Below are 24,657 nucleotides of genomic sequence, written 5' to 3' on the forward strand. Positions count from 1 at the left end.
TGGGTAAGAAGATCCGGCATTTGGTTGTCTAACCGCGGACTGTTCGGACGTGAAAAGACAACGGTCTCAGAAAACATAATTTTTCAAACCAATCGAAGTAAAACAAGACAGTCAGACGCACTACAAAAATGCCTCCAGCCGCAAACAGCCAGGAAATTTATTTAAATGGTTTGTACTTGCTTAGAAAATTTAGAAAAAAATTATGAAACATCAAAACAGCTGATATTTGTTGAGTTATCCACCCTTACAAAATTCGTCTGCATTTTGGTTATCGGTTTATCCCAGTGGCAAATATTTCATACATTTTGAATCGGCATATTAAGAAAATAGCTGTGAATGATGTTTCCTCATGTATAAGTACACAATGGCATGTTCATTTCATATTAATATTTCCCTCCCTATTATATCAAAAGACAAAAATGGTTCAGTAACTTTTGGAAATGGGTCTTGAACCTTGAATTTATATCATATGAAGATTTTTTCTTAAAAAAAAAAATGATTGGCAAAGGATTCACTTTGATATGATTAATGAGTGTATTGTATGTTGATTATTTAAACTTTTTGATAAATATACATGTTCTACAAAAATAATGTTAAAAAAGAATAATATATGTTTTCAGTGAAAAACTCTTTAGAGAAGACATTGTTAGAAAGAATCATGATATTTGATGGTGGAATGGGAACCATGATTCAGCAGCAGCGTTTTGAGGAGGAAGATTTCAGGGGTACTGCATTTGTTGATCATCCCAAAAGTTTGAAAGGAAACAACGATTTGCTTAGTTTGACCAAACCAGACATAATTTATCAAATTCATAAGGTACAAATGTATTTATAAATAACTGATTGTTATTTTATGTTGATGATATTCATGCTAATAGCTTGATTAGTTCAGACACTTTTTTAGTTGGTACAGGTCATGCTACCAGACGACTAAGGCAAAGAAGTCACTTTCCCATCAATCACTTCGCTTTTGCCGACTATCAAAAGTGACATCTAGTCGCTAGGGTGTTCACAACAATTGCTTCCAGTCGCTCTCGTCGTCTGCAATTTTTGATTTTTACCAAGTTGATGAAACGGTAATTTCTCAATTATAAGTAAAGAAATTCAAAGACTCAAACAATTTATTTCTTTAGAAACGGTTGAAAGCATTGACTTTACAGATTGGTTGTATGTTATTTCAGAGAAACAACTTTTTAACAAGTATTTTTTATTGCTTCCCGTACTTTAATTGAGAGCTAACTTCACAACAATCTGATTTTTCGGTAAAATAAATTAGTAACTTTATTAGAATATAACGAAAAATTGCCTATAGTTCATGGTTCATCCATCTATTGCATTTAAAACATTAATTTCCTTTCCAAATTGCTTGTCAAACATTATTTTCTTTTGTCAGTCATTGAAATATTTATACAAACTATGGATCGGACATGCATCATGGATCGGATGCGAACCAACTCTGACTGAAATCCATATTCTTACGATAAAAACTAGAGATGCAAGAATGGCTCAGCTTTTTTTTTTACATATTTTGAATAGACTATAGCCTGTTCAGATATACAGTATATCTATTTAAAAGTGCAGAACTTTTTGTTCTCATCATTTTTGATTTTTGTTGGAGACTTCCTCCTGAGGGCAGTGATTTTGCTAGCGCTCGTCATTTTCGTCATTTACGAAACGGTTTACGAAACGGTTTTCAAAATGACGAAAGTATTTCAAATCAATTTCGTCACTTAAATTTGGAAAGTGTAAAAATATTTTTGCATGAAAATACTATAATTCTACCTGTCTTCATGTTTCTGACAAGTTTATGACACTCAGCTAAATAACATTTACAACAGGTGTTATAAGTTGTGATTACAGGTGATCCGCTTATCGCCATCGGATGGGTCACTAATTTGTTAATTATAAACATCATATTTGACCATCATAATTATTTTCCCCATTAAAATTTGCAGTTCATTTGTCGTAGTTTCGTCATTTGAAAAAAAATTGTTTTCCCCATCCAGTTCGCATTTTAATATCAATATTTCTCAAAGGATCACAACTTGCAGTTTGTTTGTCGTAGTTTCGTCATTTGAATGTGTTTTTGTCATAAATTTGATTTAACTTTTTATCAAAAACTTACGACAATTTCGATTAAAAAGATAAAGCTTTATTCAGAAATGTTTTCACCAGTCAACCAGGTGCTTCCTTTACTATGTACTGCTTATGCTTGACAGTATTCCCTATGAATTTATAGATGCTAAAAATGTAAAATACGAAATCATTTACCGTAATCGGGCTTGAATAGTCCCCTTTCTCCCCTTGAACTTTCTGGTAAAAAAACTTTTTGTAACTGTTAGAAAAGGTCTAATGAAACTCCGGAAATTTCAAATCGTGCATGGTCGTTTGCGGTATTTTCTTAGAAAAACCTGTTTTCCATCATCAAACAGAAGCTGAAACTGCTTGTAAATGATTCTAGAACACTTCACGATTGTTAAAATAAGTTTTAATCAAACAAAAAACAATTTAGAAACTTGTGTATGTTTAAACCAGAAGTTTGAATGGCATGTGTAAAAGAAGAAAAAAAAACGGTGAGAGTCGAAATCCGTACATGTACATCATAGATATCACTATAATACGACTTTGAAAGTAAAACAGTTCCATCTTTATGTTAAACAGTGTTTAATATATCTATTACATTAATGTTTGAAGGGTATTAAGCTAATATAAAACATATTTGTCAGTATGAAACACTGAAACGGAACGAATAATAACCGATTAGGTTTTGTAATTTTCACATCGTAAGCTGGTTTACGGTTGTCTTTTTTACTTTTTTGGTATCGTTTCATTCAAGCAGATACCAGTTTATTTTAATCAATGCATTGAAAAGAAACAAGAAATTTGTAATGAAGTGTTTAACTTTTAAGTTTATCAGTTTTAATTTGATATTGAATAAAAATAACTTATTACTATGGATTAGGTAAAATTGTTTGTTTGAAAAATGATAAAAGCGCCCTCTACAATATCAATAACAAACAAGGCGGAACGTAAACAAACCATCTCACGATTTTTTTTTCTCTGATTTCTTGCTTATTGTACTCTATAGTCCGCACCCCTTCTGGCAGGTTCAATTTTGGAGAATAAAACCGCGGACTATACAAGCCTTTTAACTGTAGTATCAAATCCAAAGAGAGACAAATATATATCTCTTACTTAGCAAATTTGATTTTAAAAAACGATACGGATAGTTTCCTGCCTTTTTTTAAACACTAACCAATCCATAGATGAATCCGGATTCATTCTGAATTTATTATCCATGTGTCACTTCCTGTTTTCATTTCATTTGAAAATCGAAAATAAACGTGATGATCTATTCTTGATTAATTTACAACCTCTTTACAGTTGTTAGAATTGTTCCAATAAGCATGATAAGGATTTGTACAAATCCTTGTTTCCAACTTAATACAAATGAATTCCAAAATTGATTTAAATTTTTTATAAGGATAATGATTATGTAGTGAATTAGTTGTTACAAGTTCATTCATGCTGTTATTCCTGGTTTTACAAAAATGGAATCCAACTTTTGTTGATCAGGAATATCCATTGAACTAAACTGAAGTGAAATTAAGAACTAGATTTCCGGATCCTATATCATAAACTTCATATTTAAGGGCCACATCAGTCAAATCATGCAATAAATGGCTAGCATGTCTAAGCCCTTCAAAGCCTGACAAAGATGTATAGCTAGTAATATACATCCTTGGTCCCTTGCTGTTACCCAAAATAAGGTTGATTTCATCTCGCGCAAAAGTGACTAAAGCCCTCAAAATCCTAGCTTAAACCCTGCTGAGGGTTGAATAGTTTTCCTATTACCACTTTCAAAAATTAGATATTTTTTTAGCACAGAAAATATTTTAACATTTAGCATGTTTAGATTTTGGTGATTTTTAATAAGTTGTTCCAAAATTTATGGAACTTTCTTTTATAAATTAGCAATATGTGGACAATTCATGTCTTGCTCAATTTTCCCCTTTCTATAAAAAAAGTTTAGAAACCTTTCAACAAAAGCCTCCTGCCTTTTTATCATATGTGTTTTTTTCAATTTGTTCCCTGATTTATGGATATTTAATGGCTAGAATAAGATGGAGATGGGCATATCATGTTACATGAGGACTCATGATACAGTTGTTTATTCTGACATTTTTATAAAATTTAATCTGGAGAATTGCAAGAATGATTACAGAATTGAATTACATTTGAGATCTTACATTTCAGGATTATTTAGAAGCAGGAGCAGATTTCGTGGAGACAAACACATTCAGTGGCACCACCATTGCACAAGCAGATTATGGTTTAGAACATATGGTATGAAATGACTTACTTTTTTCCTGATTTCTAAGCTTATTCACATACATGTAGACTGATAATGAGATTTCATTGAACATTCATACAGCTGCACAGAATTAAAATATTATATTGCACTTGTAACATTTCTGCTTATAAAATAGGTTCTCTTTTAAAACTACTTGTAAGTATATGAAATTCCTTCAGGCCGAGCATTTTATATGAAGCCAGCCACATATTTGGATTCTGACCATTTTGGTGTCTGTTCCATTGTACAAGCAAGCCCTGGTCAAGGTATATAGAAATGTTTGTTGTTTTTGTTGACATATGTCTTTTACATTTCAAGTGCGGTTAATGAACTATGCAGAAAAAAGGAAAATTTTAGGCTTCTATCTAATAACTTGAAATCTTATGTAAACCAACTTCAGTTACTTTAACATACCACTTCCAAGTGTTTTAATTGATTGATGTTGTCTGCTGAATAGCCTTTGGCAACTCATTCATCAAATTGATACGAATCTTTTGAAATTTTAGCATAATTTTAAAGACTTAAAAAAACCGATCATGAGCCTTTTTTTGTGTTATTTAAAACTTTTTACAAAATGTTTGTTTGCGTAACCCAGTCATCCTTTGGTAATTTTAAAAATGGCTTACTTGACTTGAAATGGTATACAATTATATAGAAAGAAAATCGTTAAATTGCATTTTCACATTTCAGTAAAAATCACATTGTTAGATCCTTATATATATATATAAATATATATATATACAAATTGAATATGGATTAAATTTTACGAGAGGGTTAGAGTATTAGGCATTTTGTCTGTTCTAGTTTAATTTTTGTTCTGAAAGGAAATTCAATACAGTAACAGAAAGGTAACAACTCAGCATTTAATTGTTATATGTTTTAGGTATACAGACTGAATCATGAGTCTGCAAAAATAGCAAAAAGGGCTGCCAATGATGTTACAGCAGCCACAGGTACCAGTAGAATAGTTATCATATAATGGGATCCCAGATAAACCAGGGGGATTGAGTCCAAGTTATTTCCCACATTTTCTTTCCTTATAGTTTCATTATAGTTTAAATAAAGGATTTTGGTTATTCTTAATTTGTGAATAAATTTAATTTAGATGGTATAAAAAGATAATGAGAAATAATAAAGAATAAAGTTTACTGCCCGCTATTACTTTTATTCTTTGCATGTTTTTGTTTCCTTGGTAAATAGTTAACTTAGTATAATTTGCTGAGCAATTTGCATTTTTCATATGGTGAGAATGTTTAACATGCATGTACAGGTATATACTGACTTTCTTTTGATCTACAAATGTTGGCCAGAGCATTTTAGAAGAACATAGTCAACTTTTTTTTCAGGTGTGCAGAGGTATGTTGCAGGAGCCATGGGACCAACAAATAGAACCTTGTCAATTTCACCATCAGTAGAAAAACCAGATTTTAGAAATATAAGTAAGTGTAAAGGTATAAATGGGCCATGTTAAGTAAACTTTCTGGTTCTCAAACACTGCTGGGTCAGCCAAAAACCTGCCACTGGCTTGTATTTATCACCAACCCAAAATAAATAAGAATGTATTAAAACTATATTGTTCAAATTCAACTCTTTTAAAGTAGCCAAAGAATGATAACTCTAAAACATTCGTAAAAACTTTGGTTTTTACCTCTGATTGTGTGATGTTTAGACTTCCGGTAAACTCAAGCATTGGCAGAATAATAAAAAAAGTCACATTTGATGAGTTATCATGGCAACAAAGCATGACGAAATAAGTATATATTGTAAAATTTCTTGATTTCCTTTGTTAAATATCATCTTTAAAGTATATTTAGGATTTTAAGTATTTGAAAAGTATTGCACACACAAGAAACAACTTTATATTTGTTGAGATTATGTAAGTAGAGCATAATACAGCTACTCTTAAATTATTATGTTGCACCCGATGATTCCAGAAAGAAAATGTTCGGAAAACGGCATAATTTCACAGATTTTCTTAATTTTTATGTAAACTATGCATATTATGAAATTCTTGTGATGTCATAACATCAACAATCTTATATTATTCATTACAGTTCTTGATCTTGTGCATTACCATACATAATGTGCACATTTAAAATAGTTCTGTAAAACTTCATTTTCTAGATCCTGTTCTTCTCTTTAGTTTATTCATCACTTAAAGTGTGAAGGACATTTAGTTAAAACTAACCACCAGCAGCAGTGTCAAGTAACCTTTACACAACTCTTGATTCATTAATTTATTTTAGCACAGTCTTGACTGACAATAAGTTTTTTGTAGTAAATATTTAAATTTGCTGAGAATTTTTCTTCTCCGTGTTGTGTTTGGCTTAATGTTTTTTATGAATATAGTTTTGTTTTGAATTTCAGCATTTGATGAATTGGTAGATGCCTACTATGAACAAGCTAAAGGATTACTGGATGGCGGTTCAGATGTACTCCTTATTGAAACTATATTTGATACAGCTAACTCTAAGGTATAAACAGGTTGTATCAACATACTTATATCAATAACATTCACATTTAATTTATAAAGTTATTAACTTTGATTAATGTGCTTATGGAAAAGTAAATATTTCTGTTTTAACAGTTCTAGCTGAGTTTTGTAAGGCTGAAGAAAATGTATTCTTAACATCCTGGTTATGTGATAATATAGGGTGGAAAATATGAAAAGTTTGAATTGGTTGGTCAATTTAAAAATTGAAAAACTGATACATTACATTTTAGATAATAGAAAAATATGAAAGAGTACATGCTAATTAGACAAAATTCTTGTTAAACTTTGAAATATCTCAAGTTTAAAACTCAGCATAAGAGATGCAGATAATTTCTTTTAACATTACTGAACAGCTAAGTCATATTCATGGATAGTCGTGCAAAATTTGAATTAGATGAAAATCATCAGTATGTTGACAGCTGCTATGTTATTGTTTTAAATGCAATTTGTTACTCTATCAATAAAGTATGATAACATGAATAAGGATACACACAAAGACAACCAATGTAGTCGAAAGTATTAAATACATTCTGCACACTGGTACAAAATCTCATCCATGACAATATGTTATTATCATTAGGATATGCAGTAGCAACATGGGTAATACATAATTCTTTATTTCAGGCAGCTATTTTTGCAGTAAATAAGCTTTTCCAAACAGAAAACATAGAGTGTCCAGTATTTGTAAGTAGCCAATAGTTTATGATAGTAGAACACGAAGAATGTGTGAAATGAAATTCTCTGTCGTTTAGAAACTGCCCATAGAAATGATGTGAATGTACATGTTTTATATCATGTATATAGTTATATTTTAACTACTAGATCAATGACAATTTTTTTACACACACTTGCTATTTAATATGATACCAAATATCCAATACTCTTAAAATCTCAAGATGAAATTAAATATTCCATATCGTTTTAAACTAATTTAATATAGCCTACATCCCTGATAAACTTATATCCTATTTTAGGAGAAAAAAAGACAATCCATTGATGTAAGCTGCCACTATTTTTTATCTTTGAAAGCTCTAAACAAGAATCAACAGTTCTGTCTCAATTTGAAATTATTAGTAGACTTATATTAACCGATACAAATATGATTATTTCATTGTATTTATATCATATTACATGGATAGGACATGTACTTTACTGTCGTTTAAACCCTTTGAAAACTTTTGAATCTATACTGATCAGTACTTTTTCAATGACAACTGTGATTACCTAAAGGTATCCACGATTGTTACCCTACTGTACAATCACCGCTCCAGGTGTTGGTTCACCATGTACAATTACTGATTAGTATATGGTGATACCTGTCTAATCCAAACCCTGAAAAAACTGGAAACCTGTGGAAACTGAACTTTTGTATCAGGACATGCAGTGAATATTACTTAGTTATTTAACCTGCATAAACACCTATTTAAAAGTTGATTTAGTAAAGTTTCACTGTATTAAAATGAAAGTTGTCTCACTTCTTTCTGTTGACTTGATTTTTGTAATTATACAGAATATCATTATGTTTTAAATTTTGACTATGTACATGTATGATGTGTATTTAATACATTTTAATGTTCAAGCTTGTGGTATAAGATATTTTTGGAAACTTTAAAATAAAATTAGTAAGATGTATACATTAAATGTGTCCCAATCAAAAGATAAAATATTTTTGTTTATACGATTTTAATTTATGGTCAGGTTTAGTGCTTTCATTACATTAACTTTTCAGATAAGACTACTTATATTTTAAAATGTTATATTTACAGATATCTGGAACCATTGTAGATAAAAGTGGGCGAACACTATCTGGGCAGACTACAGAAGCATTTATCATAAGTGTATCCCATGCTAATCCTATGTGGTAAGTATCTGGAACCTTTGTAGATAAGAGTGGGCCACAATTATCAGGTCAGACTACAGAAGCATTTATCATAAGTGTATCCCATGCTAATCCTATGTGGTAAGTATCGGGAACCATTGTAGATAAGAGTGGTCGAACATTATCTGGGCAGACTACAGAAGCATTTATCATAAGTGTATCCCATGCTAATCCTATGTGGTAAGTATCGGGAACCATTGTAGATAAGAGTAGTCGACATTATCTGGTAAGACAACAGAAGCATTAATCATAAGTGTATCTCATGCTAATCCTATGTGGTAAGCTATGAATTGGTTAAAGTATGTATAATTTGGCATTGTGTCTACCTTAATGGATTACGACTTTTCTTGTTTTTGGTCTGTTTGGTGTTTGTGCTTCCATTGATGAGACATCAATATGCAAAATAATGTTGATGTCTAGAAATATGTATGTGGTAGTTTAAGAATAAGAGATTAATCTCCACAATGTGTAAATATGTATGATCTGATTTGTTTCTTCACCTTGAGATTCCTCAGAGTTCGCGAAAACTTATTTTGACCCGTCGGTCATGGGACTGACAAAGCATGATTATTTGTCAGTCCTACAAAATTTTAGCCAGTCCTACAAAATCTGTCAATTTTATCCTGAGAAAAAATTGATAACATATTTTATCGAAAAATAACTTTATTAATATTAGTTTTATTCTTCGCACCCACCGGCAAATTAACAATGAAGGACCAGTTCAGGTCTTCTGATTGTTCTTATTTAAAGTCATCTTCACTAACCATTTCATCATCTGAATCACTTTCTCGGCTGTTACAGTATTTGTTTGCTCCATTGTAGGGTTCAATCGCCGATTGTTTGCCAGGGATGGCTCTATGGACAAATTAAGTAGGCCACGTGTAGATCGCCGCTTTGGTTTGTTTATAATAAATCCGTAAACCAGTACCGGAAATTGGCAGCGGATACATCTGATAACCGATGTAAACACTTGTTGGAAACAGTTGCGGTACATCTAATAACCGATGTAAAAAAAGGGCCGAAATATGCACTACAACAGCCGTTTTTACATCGGTCATCGGGACCGGCAATAGCCTTCAAAATACTGGTCCGAGCCTCATTTTGACCGACAGGACCGACAGGACCGACCATTTTCGTGAACTCTGATTCCTTGAGCAACATGCGACTTTATTAGTTTTCGTCAATAATCGTAGGCTGTGTTCCTGTACTGTTTCAGGCATTGTAAGAAATGTGTGGCTTATTTGTCAACAGCAGGCAAGCTGTCAGATAAATACAATTTTGTTAATATATTTAATAGTCAATGAACTGAAAGTTGATTTGGATGATTAAAAGTTGGATATTTTTATTAAAAGACCTGACTCCAATTACATCAAGAATTTATTTTTCCTTCACTTATTGTTATAAGCAATAGGTGCCTGTTCTAATATTTTTATCTGTGTGCTAGATTCTCTCATATGTCATATTTGTGAGCAAGGAGAAAATATAGAAGTATCTTTTATAGACACGAAACAGAGTGTTTTATTTCTATGTATAGCTATAGCAGAAAATATTTTTATTACAGAATCTTCTTTTTGAAGTAAAGCATGAGGTTGATAAACTCAACATAGATACCAATGTTAAAAACTAGCATATATCTGTTACCAAAATGAATATGATTACAAAGAAAGTAAATCAAAAGAGATTTTTCTTCAATTTTCAGCTTGGGTTTAAATTGTGCATTAGGAGCAGTTGAAATGAGACCATTTATAGAAGCAATCAGTAATAACACTACTGCATACACCATATGTTATCCAAATGCAGGTAATGTTGTACTTAGGCCTCCAAGTGATTCAATTGATTTATATAAAAATAAGGAGATGTGGTATGATTGCCAATGAGACAACTATCCACCAAAGTTCAAATTAAGTGGATGTAAGCAATTATTGGCAACTGTATGACCTTCAACAATTAATCCATCTTGATAATTCATATTAGTCAAAATTGTGTGGTCACTTGTGATCATTCAAAGAGATGCTGCAGAAAGATTATTAGATAGTAATGTCATAAACAATTTAAAAATTTCCTACTGGACATTCAGTAAACAACAACAATTAATTTATTCATTGATTGAGATAATTGATTCAGGTTTAATCGATTTAATAACTAATTTGAATTCAATTATTTATCCAATGCCAGGAATCTCATAAGTGGTTCTGGAAATCCTTCTATCTTTTCATCCATTTCAATACGCAATTTAGTGTAACATCACTTCTTATTTTTTCCAGCCTTTTGAATTGAAAGGTTTTAGATTTCATTTATTTACACAGCAATATTGGCTGTTCAGACACACCAATTGCTTGGGTAAATAATCATCTTATTAAGGTGGCTGATTTGTCATTGGTCAAAATCACATGAAAACAAACAGTCAGAACCAATGCTTGGTAACCTGTTGATATTTTGATAAAAAGGGGTAACATGTACATGTTGACTGCTGATAGTCAACTGGTTGGGTGATAGGTAAAATCAGACTTTAACATCTATCTGATACCCTGGTAAATCTAACCATTGCAGTACATATACTTCATCCTAAACATTACCTTATCAATGAAAAATCATTCACGTCTAGTTTTAAATGAAATTAACCAGCAATTTGTTTTATGCTATTGTAAAACCTGAATACTGGCATTATGGACCACAAAAAGAAAACTTTAGACAATTTCCATTGGAGTATTACATTTACAGTTTTAAGATCTGTCACATCGAAACATTGATATGAATTGTATTGTTTAATCTGCAACAGGAACATTTTTTTGTTTAAATTTTTCAAGGTTTACCAAACACATTTGGAGATTATGATGAAACACCAGAAATGATGGCTGGTCACATAAAAGTAGGTATTGCAAAGGGAGGTCTCAACTTACACTTCAACATGTTAATGTTAGAAGAGGGAAACAATTCATTCGTCTGCTCCTTTATTTGAATAGATATTGTATAGTTCATATTTCGCTGTGGAGAACCACACAAATCGTTGGGTACAAAAAAGAAGGATAAGCTATAACAAACTTTATCTTAACATTTTAGATTTTGGCATATAAACTTTATAGCATAGTGAGTGATCATCATTTTTCTAAAATAAAATCTCACCTCTTCTACCTGTCAAAGAATAGAATTTACTTTTCTCTTTATAATTCCAAGTAGTGTTGACCCCGAACAATCCTGTAACAATAATGATAGATTACATACTTTATATTGTATTTGTAATTCAACATAGATCTATTTTTTAATATGAATATATTGACAGAAGAAGAAAAAATTATGAAAAAGTTTAGTTTCTAACATCAAATTGTAAAATGTTTACCGTTTTTTGTTTTTATGTATATTATAAGATCATTTGTTAACGTTATATATTTTGTAGGCTTTTGCGGAAGATGGATTTTTAAACATAGTTGGTGGGTGTTGTGGAACCACACCAGAACATATAAAGTAAATTATTATTATTTGAAATATGGAACTACATAATAGATTTCAGTTTATTCAGATAGTCACATCTGCAATTATGCCTTACAGAATAGGTATTTTATGTATAACTAATGACAGACTGCTAATGACAAAATGTGTTAAACCAGAAAAGAGAACACATCTTTGATAATACACTTTTCCATATTTTGATGAGGGTAGTAAAAAGTAAAAACCCCTATTTTGAGGAAATGAAACTATACAGATTGATAAATCTAACAATGAATCACAATAGAACATGATCTAACATTTTATGCATAATTTTTTTATTAAAAAAAATCTTAATAAAATGTTCTTTTCTGTTTTTAAGGGCTATTGCTGATATAGTGAGGAATAAAAAACCCAGAGTACCTCCAGCAGACCTCAAGTCAGGATACATGAAATTATGTGGTAATTTATTTTGTCAGATTTTACTTTAATTATAAACAATTTAATGACGTATTCTCACTTCATTAGATTATTATACCTCACTCTAAGGGTGGGGCTATGATGCATTCCGCTTGTCAGTTAGTCCTTCTATCTGTTCCCACAAAAAAATATTCTGTCATACTTTTCTCAGGTATAATTTAACAGAATGACTATAAATTTGGTTAACAGCTTGACAGCAATGAGTTGCATGATGTGAGCACTTTTTGGATTTATCAAACACCCACTATTTTTTTGCAGATACTTTGAATTGTTCCATATATATATGATGAAGTGACTTGAAATACTTCAGTACTACTTGACATAATAACTTCACATTTAGTCAGCAGCTATGTAGTGATGAGTTATAATGTATGAGTACTTTTAAGATCAGTCAGACACCTCCTTCTTGTTTTCTGATATTTTAAATATGAGTGGGGGTATAATTATTAGGACAATGCATGCATTCTTGTTTATTATTGTTTATAATACCATCACTATACCAGGGATAGGGTTTTGTTTACCACTCCGTCACAAAATATATGTTCTATAATGATGTGTCCTATATTTCAGGACTCTGTTGTCAAGTGTAAATATTTGGTTAAAATTCAATTTAAATGCAGTCGGATGTGATTTTGCTGAGTTACCAGAATCAAATTATATACATGATACATCAAGATATGAATGACACAAAATACTATGTCAAAACAATGATACTGTGTCAAAACAATGATACTACGTCAAAACAATGATACTATGTCAAAACAATGATACTACGTCAAAACAATGATACTATGTCAAAACAATGATACTATGTCAAAATATGTCAAAACAATGATACTACGTCAAAACAATGATACTATGTCAAAACAATGATACTACATCAAAACAATGATACTACGTCAAAACAAACAATGATACTACATCAAAACAATGATACTACATCAAAACAATAATACTACATCAAAACAAACAATGATACTATGTCAAAACAATGATACTACGTCAAAACAATGATACTATGTCAAAACAATGATTTGTGTCACATTCACATTGCATGATCCCTTACTTGATCAAATTCATTCATTAGACATTTTTGTCTCTCCTTGACGGAGTCGAAAAGTAAGACAGGTATGCTGTTACCGGCGTCTGCGGCAGTGGCATCAACAATGTATTAGTTTGTGATTAGGTCAGTTTATCATAAGCAACACGACGGGTGCCACATGTGGAGCACGATCTGCTTACCCTTCCGGAGCACCTGAGATCACCCCCAGTTTTTGGTGGGGTTCGTATTGCCTAGTCTTTAGTTTTCTATGTTGTGTCATCTGTACTATTATTTGTCTGTTTGTCTTTTTATTTTTGGCCATGGCGTTATCAATTTGTTTTCGATCTATGAGTTTGACTGTCCCTCTGGTATCTTTCGTCCCTCTTTTATGGGGAACCACTAGTGGTAGGTCAATGATATTTGGTATGCAGTTGTATAAGCACTGGAACATCCTGAAAATGGCCAACTAGTAATGTGTAAATCAGAGTAAAAAAATATCTGACTGACAAAAACAACATCGACAAACAATGGCTGCCATAAACCTGAAATGTAGACAATTACAATACCAAATCAGATTCTGGGAGCGGTTAGACTAATTCTGGGTTTGCCGATCAAATACAATAAATAAATTTTTTTTAAATCCAGGCAGATGACAAAGTATGGCTATGAAATATAAACATAAGAATTGAAAACCAAAAGATATATGAAAAACAGAGAAGAAACAGGAAATGTTTTATACAGAAACTCAAAATTATTTTTTTTTCACAAATTTCGTGTCAAATTCCAATAAAATGTGACATTACTTTTCTTTATCACTAAAAATGTTGAAATAAGTTGTTTTTATAGTGTAAACAAATAACTACAGATCCAAGAGGTAATGTTTTCTTCCAATTTTGAAGGGCCAGTCAAAATCTGGTAGAGCAAGTGAATTAAAAAAAGTGTTAGCCTGCTTGGCCAGTTAAAATACATCTCATTTCTATCCCTGAATTATTTATATTATATTAACCATATTAACTGTTACTGTCTTTGAAGATAAACAAGGTGGTACATTTTTATCACATGCATGTGTGCTTTAAAAATCATGATATTTTAATACTAAGATAAACTTGAGTGCCTTATTGTTAAGGTTAAAAAGAAAGAAAAAACAGAAAATGAAATTATAATTAGCAATCATGTAGTTTCTTACTTTATTTTTTTTTTTTTTTTAACGACATTATATATTTATTCACCAAATATGCTTGTTACATTGTTACACCAAGAAACCAAGCATTTCTTGATGTATCCTGTTATATTCCACTGATTACCCAGGTTAGTAGTCAGCTGCTGGTATATATGTATATATTATAATAATATGTATAAATTTCTTGAAATACAATTTTACAACATTTTAATGCATTATGTTTTATTCTATTCAATCGTCTAAACTTCTTTTTAGTGACTTAAGTAATGGATTAAATTTCATTGTTCTGTTTTCGTTATATCTTTTAATGTATTCTTGAACAAAAATTTGATAAACATTTACATTTGTCAATTTCTGATTAGATACATAATATGATTTATAAATAGAAAAACCTAAAATTGTTAGGAAATAATTCAGACCAAAATAATTTTTGTCAAAAATTTTATATCCGAAGACTAATTGCTTTAACGATATTCTAAAATTTAAATTTGATTTTATCATTAACTCATAAATACTTTTCCAAAATTTTTCTAAAAATCGACAAGAAATAAAAAAGTGGTTATAATCTTCTTCTTCGTTACATACATTACATAGACCGTCATTCTTCTGTTTCCATTTAAACAATAAGTGTTTTGTTGGTAATATGAATTGTAAAAGTTTCCATCTATATATTTTTAACTTATTCTCTTCTAAATAATGAAACATGAAAACATATAGTTGGTTAATACTAAGGTTCTCATTAATTTGTAAAATACGCATCCATTTGCTAACACCAATTGATGGTTCAATTTTATCTTTACAAATTGACTTATATAATATATTTGTTGAAAAGCTTGAAGCCTCAATGTAATTTCCTTTCCAGATCAGTTTCTGTCTAGGAATATTTACAATACTTTTAATAGAATTTTCAGACTTTAACATCTGAAGCCAGTCTTTTGGGGTGGCTTTTTTTAAAATATTTATTTCTGCAATCCAATTATTCTTGCAGTCTAATTTTTGCAGAATAAAATGTTGAGATATATTACCAGTGTCATCTATAATATCATTGACAAATATCAAGTTACTCTTAATCCAATTTTCAAAAATAATGGTTTTATTTTCGAAATTAATCAGTTTGTTCCCCCAAATTACCTGTTTTCTTATTTCTGTGAAGTTGGTAGGTTTTTTTGTCTGTCCACCACCTGATATTACCCAACATTTAAATACTTCTCTATAAAATTCAGGGATGTGTTTTATATATTCCAGAATTTTCTTCTTTTCAAAATTCATCTTAAAAATCAACCAATTAATACCCACCACACTGAGATATTTTAATGGAATCAACTTCCAGTTTGAAATATCATTACTAATGAGTTTACTTACCCAAGATGCTTTCAGAGACATAAAATAACTTTGTATGTCGATCATTTGTAACCCCCCTTCTTCGTATGACTTTATCATGGTATTTCTTTTAACCTTATCTGGTTTACCATCCCAGATGTATTTATAACATTTACTTTCTACATCTTTTCTAAATTTGTCTGGAACTGTACAGGTATTTGCCAGAAATGTGAAAAGTGGTAAAACTAATGTTTTTATAATAAGAATTTTCCCGATTAAAGTTAAATTACGTTTTCCCCATAAATGAAATAATTTATCCATTTTCTCAATTTTATTCTCCCAGTTTAATTTTTCACATTCTTCTCTGTTATGACCAAAATATATTCCTAATGCTTTGACTGGTTTATTTGTCCAATTAATCCCGGCTACCTTATCTTTACTATTTTTCAGTTTTCCTATCCATATACCCTCTGTTTTATTTTTATTCAAAGTTAACCCAGAAAATGATCCAAAAATTTCTATTTCATTCATAGCAGCTTTGATTTCTTTCTTATTACTGAGAAATAAAGTCGTATCATCAGCTAATTGAGAAATTTTAATGCTATGATTTTTATTATTTAGTTTAACTACGAACCCTTTGAAAGTTTCTTACTTTATTTTCACAAAAAAAGGATAATTTTTAATGAACTTAACACACTAAAACTCACTTTTGGTACATTTGTAGTTTTCCCAATTTCATTGTAGATTTCGTAAAAAAATTCCCAAAACTGGCCAGGGTCCTTTTTCCCAAAATACCCAGATAAACCCCTGAGTTTACATGTATAAGTTTGTGATTAGGTCAGTTTATGGGGAACCCCACTAGAAGTAGGTATGCAGTTGTATAAGAACTGGCACATCTCATTTCCATGGAGATTGTTTGACTATGTACCTTCAGTCATGGTTCATTGACTTTGAATATTTTACATAACTTACATGTTAAAGTATTGCTATTTAAATTTCAACATTTGCATTTTACTATCAAAATAACAATAAGGCAAGACATATCTCTGTGTCAACAGTATATTTTGAAGTAAATGTTTAGTGCAATTGTTGCCTAAGCTTTAGTTGTTTGTTTTATTTTGTTTGTTTTTTTTTTGGGGGGGGGGGGGGGGAGTGTTGGGCTTGGTGGCTGATTGGTCTTAATAGCCCAACTACTGTATCACTAGCCTGTCAACACTCAGGTTGTGAGTTCGAAACCCACACGTGGTAGGTGCGTTTGACTCCAATCTTAATTGACTAAGATTGTCAGTTTTCCTACCGAAGGTATGTGGTTATCTCCAGGTATTCCAGCTTCCTTCACCAGTAAAAATTGACCACCACAGATTAGATAATAGTGCTGAAAGTGGTGTTCAATCAATCAATCAAACACCAATCTATTTGTATTGTTGGAATTAAAGTTTGGTTGAAATTTTAGGGCTATTCCAAATTTAAAATCATGGGGTGGGGGGATGGGAGGCACTGAAATGAATAAATTGTAGTGGTTGCATTTTCTATAGAATTTTGTGAGAATTATATGTAAAATAAAAATTTTATACTATAGGTGGTTGGGGTCCCCCATGTGTTTAAATCTGGAACAGCCCTAAACATATTTTGATTGTATCAAGCTTGAAAGTTCATTCTGACACCTTAAGCTTTCCTATTGGACATTAAAGGAAAATTATACTAGGAAATGAATAATCTTCAAAATTTGAATACTCTTAGAAATATCAATTCCTAGTAATTGTTAAAAAAATTGTATTATGTTTAACAGGATTAGAACCATCATACATTGGACCATTTACAAACTTTGTTAATATTGGAGAAAGATGTAATGTAGCAGGCTCTAGGAAATTTGCTAGACTTATAACTAATGGCGATTATGATGTAAGTAGACGTGAAGTTATTTAAATTTTATTTAATTATTCAAAAACTATTTGCAGAATAACATGTTAATGATAGTAGAAACATTTAGAATTGAAAGGTTCATACCTTTAATCAAATGAAAATGTGTTTTAGATTTAAATTTTTTATACTATCACAATAAATACAAAAACAACACTTTATAAATTTCATGAATATGAAGAGCTTTAATGGATTTACCTTATCAGGAATGCCCAAAGCTAAATATTTGCAAGCCAATGATGTTTAAGAACCAAAACATCTAATGCTGAAGAGCTATATGAACAAAAAGGACCAAAAAAATAGCCAAAGCCATAGAAGATCAACTTGCCTGAGGGAGTTGAAATATTAGTTTCTTTATGATTTCTTAATTTATAAACGGACAATTTTATAGAAAGTTTATTTATAAATCATAGCATGTGAAATTTTTTAAATGTGTTATGTTATTTAAATTTTATTGTTTATTTTTCTAGGAAGCACTCAGCATAGCTAAGACACAAGTAGAAAATGGAGCACAGATATTAGATATAAATATGGACGAAGGAATGTTGGATGGGATCAAAGCTATGACAAAGTTTGTCAACCTAATTTCATCCGAACCAGATATTGCAAAAGTAAATTTCTGTAAAATACAGCAATGATTTTTTTCAGTAATTTTACTTGCTGAATTTTTTTCAAAAGGTGCTGGATTTAGTAAGAGCTAGTAGAAAATGATATTTATGAAAGGGGATGCAAGTATTTTTAGATAAACTTAAATGATTTTAAAGTTATTTTTATTTGTAAGCAAAATCCTCCCTGATATAACAATGTTAGCTAACAGTGTCATTTATTGGTTGAAAGGAATGTTGTTTTATATACTTGTGATTGTGCTTACAAGACCATATTATTTACATATGTGTGTAATGCATTCATGAAGGTTTGTGAAATTTGAAGAATTTTGATTTCACGATTATTTTTTATTAAGGCAGCTACCATTGGCAATTTCTTGATATATCAAAACTTGAAATAATTCCCACAGCACAAAACAGATAGATAGAAATTTTTTATTTTGAATAGTATAGTATAAAATCTATAAATGTAAGCTCTGGTAAGCTTTTAAACAAATATAAAAATGTATAACAAAACAGATGAATAAAAGAGTCATGCACATATTAAACATACTATTAAATACTGTTATGCATCAGTTAAAATAAACAGGTTTCTCGAAATATTATATAAAAATGTGTATGGAGGTGTCTGACCATCTCAAATAGCAGCCCATGAGACAAACAACCCTATGGGCACCAGTTTAGGAATCTGACATAAGTTTTAATTGAAGATTTTTTAACACTGGTGTTTTTTTTTAACTACATGTCTTCATACATGTTTGGTTTTCCTTATTATTTACTCTGGTTTTTTGCAGTTTTAAACATGATCTACATTCACAATTGCTTAATTATATTATAATGGTGGAGCAAATTCATGCTGTTAACTTACATGTTAATTTAATTCATATTTCAAATTTAGGTGCCACTGTGTATAGATTCCTCAAACTTTGCTGTAGTTGAAGCAGGATTGAAATGTACACAGGGAAAATGTATAGTAAACAGTATCAGTTTAAAGGAAGGAGAGAAGGATTTCTTAGACAAAGCCAGTAAAGTGAAACAGTATGGAGGTGCTGTTGTTATTATGGCATTTGATGAAGAAGGACAGGTATATTTTTTTTAACTTGAAAAGGTTTTAGAAATTAGAATTGTTCTTGTTCACATCTTTTTAAGTTGTATGCACTGAAAATAGCTTTAATCTAAATAGTATCTGCATTGTTCTATTGTTCAATATTTCACTGTTTCTACTAGAAAAATTGTAATTTTCTTTACTATTGTGTTCGCCAAAACTGTAATAAAAACTAATATTTTACTAATTTCATCAAAATATTCTTCCACAGAAAAAAGAAAACTATGAAATCAGTTAAAAGTAGATTTAATTTAATTATTTTTCATGTAATTTTGCAGGCCACAGAAACAGCAAGGAAAGTAGAAATATGTACTAGATCGTATAGATTATTGGTAGACAAAGTTGGTTTTAACCCTAATGACATTATATTTGATCCCAATATCCTGACCATTGCTACAGGGATGGAAGAACATAATGGATATGGTATCACATTTGTTGAAGCTACAAAGAAAATAAAAGTAAGACTACAAAATACATGTAGTAATATATATCACTGAATATGTTGTTAACCAATATGTAAGGAGTATTTCTTTTATTTGCAAAAATTGGAGACTATGTACTGATCGTTAGTTTGCAAAGAATTCTGCTGAAACTGTTGCAAGGGGCCGTCTTAAATTTGCAGTAAGGTGAGAGTTTTCTCTGTGTTAAAGGCTTCACTGTGACTTTGAGATGAAGAACAGCAATAAAAGCTCTTTTCCTGTGCTTTTTGTGTTTTTTGCTGTTCATGTACAGATTTTGTGTTATGGATGGATCCTTTCTTTTTTATTATGTGTGAATAACATAATTTTAAAGAGATATAATCGAAATAACCTAAACTCTAGCTTTCAATGGCAATTAAAAATTGATATTCCAAAAGTCAAGTTTTATATATTTCATACTTGTATAATCTTAAAGAGACATCATGAGTGACAAATATTGAGTGAATTGTGCCGAAAAACCAATATAGATTAATCACTAATAAAAATGTTTTTAAAGTTATAAGATTGACCTATATTGTTATGATTTTCAAAACCACAAAAAGATATTTTTGGTTTTAAAATATCCTTCATAATGGGTAAACTTAATAAAAAAGGGATTTCTCATTAGTAGTCCTGGAACCTCATGAGGCCATATTTTCCCATTTGCTATTCTCTTTTAGAGTATACCATGTTTGTTTACTTTGCCAACTTTTCACTTATTATTATTATACCCCCGCTTTAAAAAAGTGGGAGTGGGGGTATACTGTTTCACCTCTGTCTGTCCATCCATCTGTCAGTCCATCCGTCAGTCCGTCCTTCCGTTCCATGAATATTTTTCGTCGCATCTTTCTCAGGAACTACAACACAAGGATTTCTGAAATTAGTTTCAGGGTTTATATAAGTCTGCTATACTGTGTGATGCGTTTTCAGATTCATCAATCAACAACTTCCTGTTAACCAAAATATTTGGGCAGGGGTATCATCAGTGAGCAGTAGCTCGCAGTTTCACTTGTTTTTATTTATTTTATATTTATGTATTTAATGAAATGAAAATGCCTATACTTTGGAATACTAGATTATAGTGATATTTATATTATTTGTACATTTCCGTTGCAGGATTTATGATTTATATCTTAACTCTTCCATAATGTAGGCTATGTTGCCCTGGGCTAGATTTCTTTTAACAATCAAATATGGATGCATTACCTTGTTCTAATTATACTCTAATTTTAATAACATTTACATTAAAGGAAACATTACCAGGTGCTAGAGTTAGTGGAGGTGTATCAAACTTCTCATTTTCCTTTCGTGGTATGGAAGCTGTCAGAGAAGCTATGCACAGTGTATTTCTTTATCATGCTATAAAGGTAAAAGTCTAAACAGTTATGAAAAAAAAAAATTAGTACTAGTGAAACAAATTATGAAAATCAGTGAACTCATAGTAACAATTGATTAAGATTTGTACATAACAGTACAGAACCTATAACAATTAAAGTAATATTTTTTAAGGACAAATGTTTTGGCTTTTTAACTTTGTCTGTTTAATTCATGAAATTCTACCATACAAGTAAAGAAAAATAGCTGAGTAAATTACATATAAGTAGAATATGTCATCCAATATGAACTCAAAATGTCCATATCAACCATAAGCTTTTGCTTAAGCCTAGATATTAAATGTGATTTAAAAAAAAACAACATAAAATCATTACAATACATGTCATATAAGCTGGGCATGTCTATATCGACCAGAAGCTTTTGGTTATAGGTAAATATTGGTTGTAAATTGATAATTTGAAAGAATATCATTACACTTGTCATACCAATTGGAGATGATTATAATTGCAAAATAACTGAAGAAATGTATTCTGTTTAACATATTTTTAGCTCAGTCTGTCGTCGTCTGATGTCGTCCAACTTAACTTTTACAAAAATCTTCTCCTCTGAAACTAATGGGCCAAATTTAACCAAACTTGGCCACAATCATCAATGGGGGATCTAGTTTAAAAAATGTGTCTGATGACCCCGCCTGCCAACCAAGATGGCCGACATGGCTAAAAATAGAACATAGGGGGTAAAATACAGTTTTTGGCTTATATCTCTGAAACTATGTTCATCAGGTTAAGATCTATCTGCCCTGAAATTTTCAGACGAATCAGACAACCTGTTGTTGGGTTGCTGCCCCTGAATTGGTAATTTTAAGGAAATTTTGCAGTTTTTGGTTATTATCTTGAATATTATTATAGATAGAGATAAACTGTAAACGGCAATAATATTCAGCAAAGTAAGATCTACAAATAAGTCAACAAGACCAAAATTATCAATTGACCCCTTAAGGAGTTATTGCCATTTATAATCAATTTTAAACAATTTTTCGTAAATTTTTGTAATCTTATACAAAAATCTTCTCCTTTGAAACTACTTTGCCAAATTTAATCACACTTGGCCACAATCATCATTGGGGTATCTAGTTAAAAAAATGTGTCCGATGACCCCACCTGTCAACCAACATGGCCTACATGGCTAAGAATAGAACATAGGGGGTAAAATGCAAGTTTTGTTTATTATTTTGAAAACCATTATAAAGAGAGAAAATCTGACAAGAGAAAAAATGTTCAGAATGTTGAGCTCTACCAATTGTCCGTACATGTCAAAACTGTCAGATGACTTCTTATAGGAGTTATTGCCCTTAAATGACAAATTTTACCATTTTTTTAGCTCACCTGGCCCGAAGGGCCAAGTGAGCTTTTCTCATCACTTGGCGTCCGTCGTCCGTTGTCGTCGTCTTCGTCGTTGTCGTCCGTCGTCATTAGCTTTTTACAAAAATCTTCTCCTCTGAAACCACTGGGCCAAATTTAACCAAACTTGGCCACAATCATCATAAGGGTATCTAGTTTAAAAAATGTGTCTGATGACCCCGCCAACCAACCAAGATGGCCGCCATGGCTAAAAATAGAACATAGGGGTAAAATGTAGATTTTGGCTTATATCTCTGAAACCAAAGCATTTAGAGTAAATCTGACATAGGGTAAAACTGATTATCAGGTCAAGATCTATTTGCCTTGAAATTTTAAGACAAATCTGACAACCTGTTGTTGGGTTGCTGCCCCTGAATTGGTAATTTTAAGGAAATTTTGCAGTTTTTGGTTATTATCTTGAATATTATTATAGATAGAGATAAACTGTAAACAGCAATAATGTTCAGCAAAGTAAGATCTACAAATAAGTTGCATTACCAAAATTGTCAGTCAACCCCTTTAGGAGTTATTGCCCTTAATAGTCAATTTTTAACAATTTTTTGTAAATTTTTGTAATCTTTTACAAAAATCTTCTTCTCTGAAACTACTGAGACAAATTTAACCATACTTGGCCATAATCATTATTAGGGTATCTAGTTTAAAAAATTTGTCCGATGACTCCGCCTTCCAACCATCATGGCCGACTTGGTTAAAAATAGAACATAGGGGTAAAATGAAGTTTTTGGTTTATATCTCTGAAACTAAAGCATTTATAGCAAATCTGACAGGTGGCAGAATCTTCATCAGATTTAGATTTATCTGCCCTGAAATTTTCAGACGAATCCGACAACCCGTTGTTGGGTTGCTGCCCCTGAGTTAGTAATTTTACAAAAATTTTGTTATTTTTTATTATTATCTTAGATATCATTATAATATCTAATATCTAATACTATCAATTATTATTTTAACCTTATTTTACATGATTTCCAAAGCATCAGTAAATACAGGTGAGCGACACAGGCTCTTGAGAGCCTTTAGTTTTCATTTTTGCCTACTATCTTGAAAACTATAATAGATACAGAGAAACTTTAAAATGATCAGCAAGAACATTCAACAAATAGGTCAACATGGTCGAAATGGTCAATCGACTCCTTATTAGAGTTATTGCCCTTTGATGATGATTTTGACCAATTTTTTGCGTTTTTGCCTTAAATCTTAAAATTATAATAGACAGGTAGAAACTAAGCTAGGCAAAAATGATCAGCAAAACAAAATCTACTATGAAGACAATATGGAGGAAATGGTCAGATGACTCCTTATTGGAGTTATTGCCCTTTAAAGACGATTTTCCCTTTTAAGCTCACCTGGCCCGAAGGGCCAAGTGAGCTTTTCTCATCACTTGGCGTCCGTCGTCCGTCGTCGTTAGCTTTTTACATAAATCTTCTCCTCTGAAACCACTGGGCCAAATTTAACCAAACTTGGCCACAATCATCATTAGGGTATCTAGTTTAAAAAATGTGTCCGATGACCCGGCCAACCTACCAAGATGGCCGCCATGGCTAAAAATAGAACATAGGGGTAAAATGTAGATTTTGGCTTATATCTCTGAAACCAAAGCATTTAGAGTAAATCTGAATAGGGTAAAACTGATTATCAGGTCAA

The 24,657-nt window shown here is 31.1% G+C and overlaps 1 protein-coding gene across 4 annotated transcripts in view; it reads left to right on the plus strand.

Annotated features, from left to right (window-relative positions):
- The first annotated feature begins 24 nt into the window (after positions 1 to 24).
- LOC127738073 (methionine synthase-like) overlaps positions 25 to 24,657 on the plus strand; it is a 52,013-nt gene continuing 27,380 nt past the window's right edge. The window contains exons 1-17 of one of the 4 annotated variants that reach the window (XM_052249156.1): positions 25 to 168; positions 621 to 817; positions 4,258 to 4,347; positions 5,238 to 5,307; positions 5,701 to 5,793; positions 6,722 to 6,828; positions 7,473 to 7,532; positions 8,615 to 8,709; positions 10,427 to 10,527; positions 11,535 to 11,596; positions 12,122 to 12,189; positions 12,533 to 12,612; positions 17,962 to 18,074; positions 18,563 to 18,703; positions 19,596 to 19,781; positions 20,081 to 20,260; positions 21,511 to 21,627. In XM_052249156.1, coding sequence (XP_052105116.1) covers positions 129 to 168; positions 621 to 817; positions 4,258 to 4,347; positions 5,238 to 5,307; positions 5,701 to 5,793; positions 6,722 to 6,828; positions 7,473 to 7,532; positions 8,615 to 8,709; positions 10,427 to 10,527; positions 11,535 to 11,596; positions 12,122 to 12,189; positions 12,533 to 12,612; positions 17,962 to 18,074; positions 18,563 to 18,703; positions 19,596 to 19,781; positions 20,081 to 20,260; positions 21,511 to 21,627 — 1,800 coding nt within the window. In that variant the 5' untranslated portion in view covers positions 25 to 128. Of the gene's footprint in view, positions 169 to 620; positions 818 to 4,257; positions 4,348 to 5,237; positions 5,308 to 5,700; positions 5,794 to 6,721; positions 6,829 to 7,472; positions 7,533 to 8,614; positions 8,710 to 8,764; positions 8,809 to 8,859; positions 8,908 to 8,995; positions 9,006 to 10,426; positions 10,528 to 11,534; positions 11,597 to 12,121; positions 12,190 to 12,532; positions 12,613 to 17,961; positions 18,075 to 18,562; positions 18,704 to 19,595; positions 19,782 to 20,080; positions 20,261 to 21,510; positions 21,628 to 24,657 lie in introns of those variants that run through there. The other 3 variants (XM_052249158.1, XM_052249157.1, XM_052249159.1) reach the window with 3 other exon arrangements.

The sequence above is a fragment of the Mytilus californianus genome, unplaced genomic scaffold (genome assembly GCF_021869535.1).
Source record: "Mytilus californianus isolate M0D057914Y unplaced genomic scaffold, xbMytCali1.0.p SCAF_4, whole genome shotgun sequence".
NCBI classification, from domain to species: domain Eukaryota; kingdom Metazoa; phylum Mollusca; class Bivalvia; order Mytilida; family Mytilidae; genus Mytilus; species Mytilus californianus.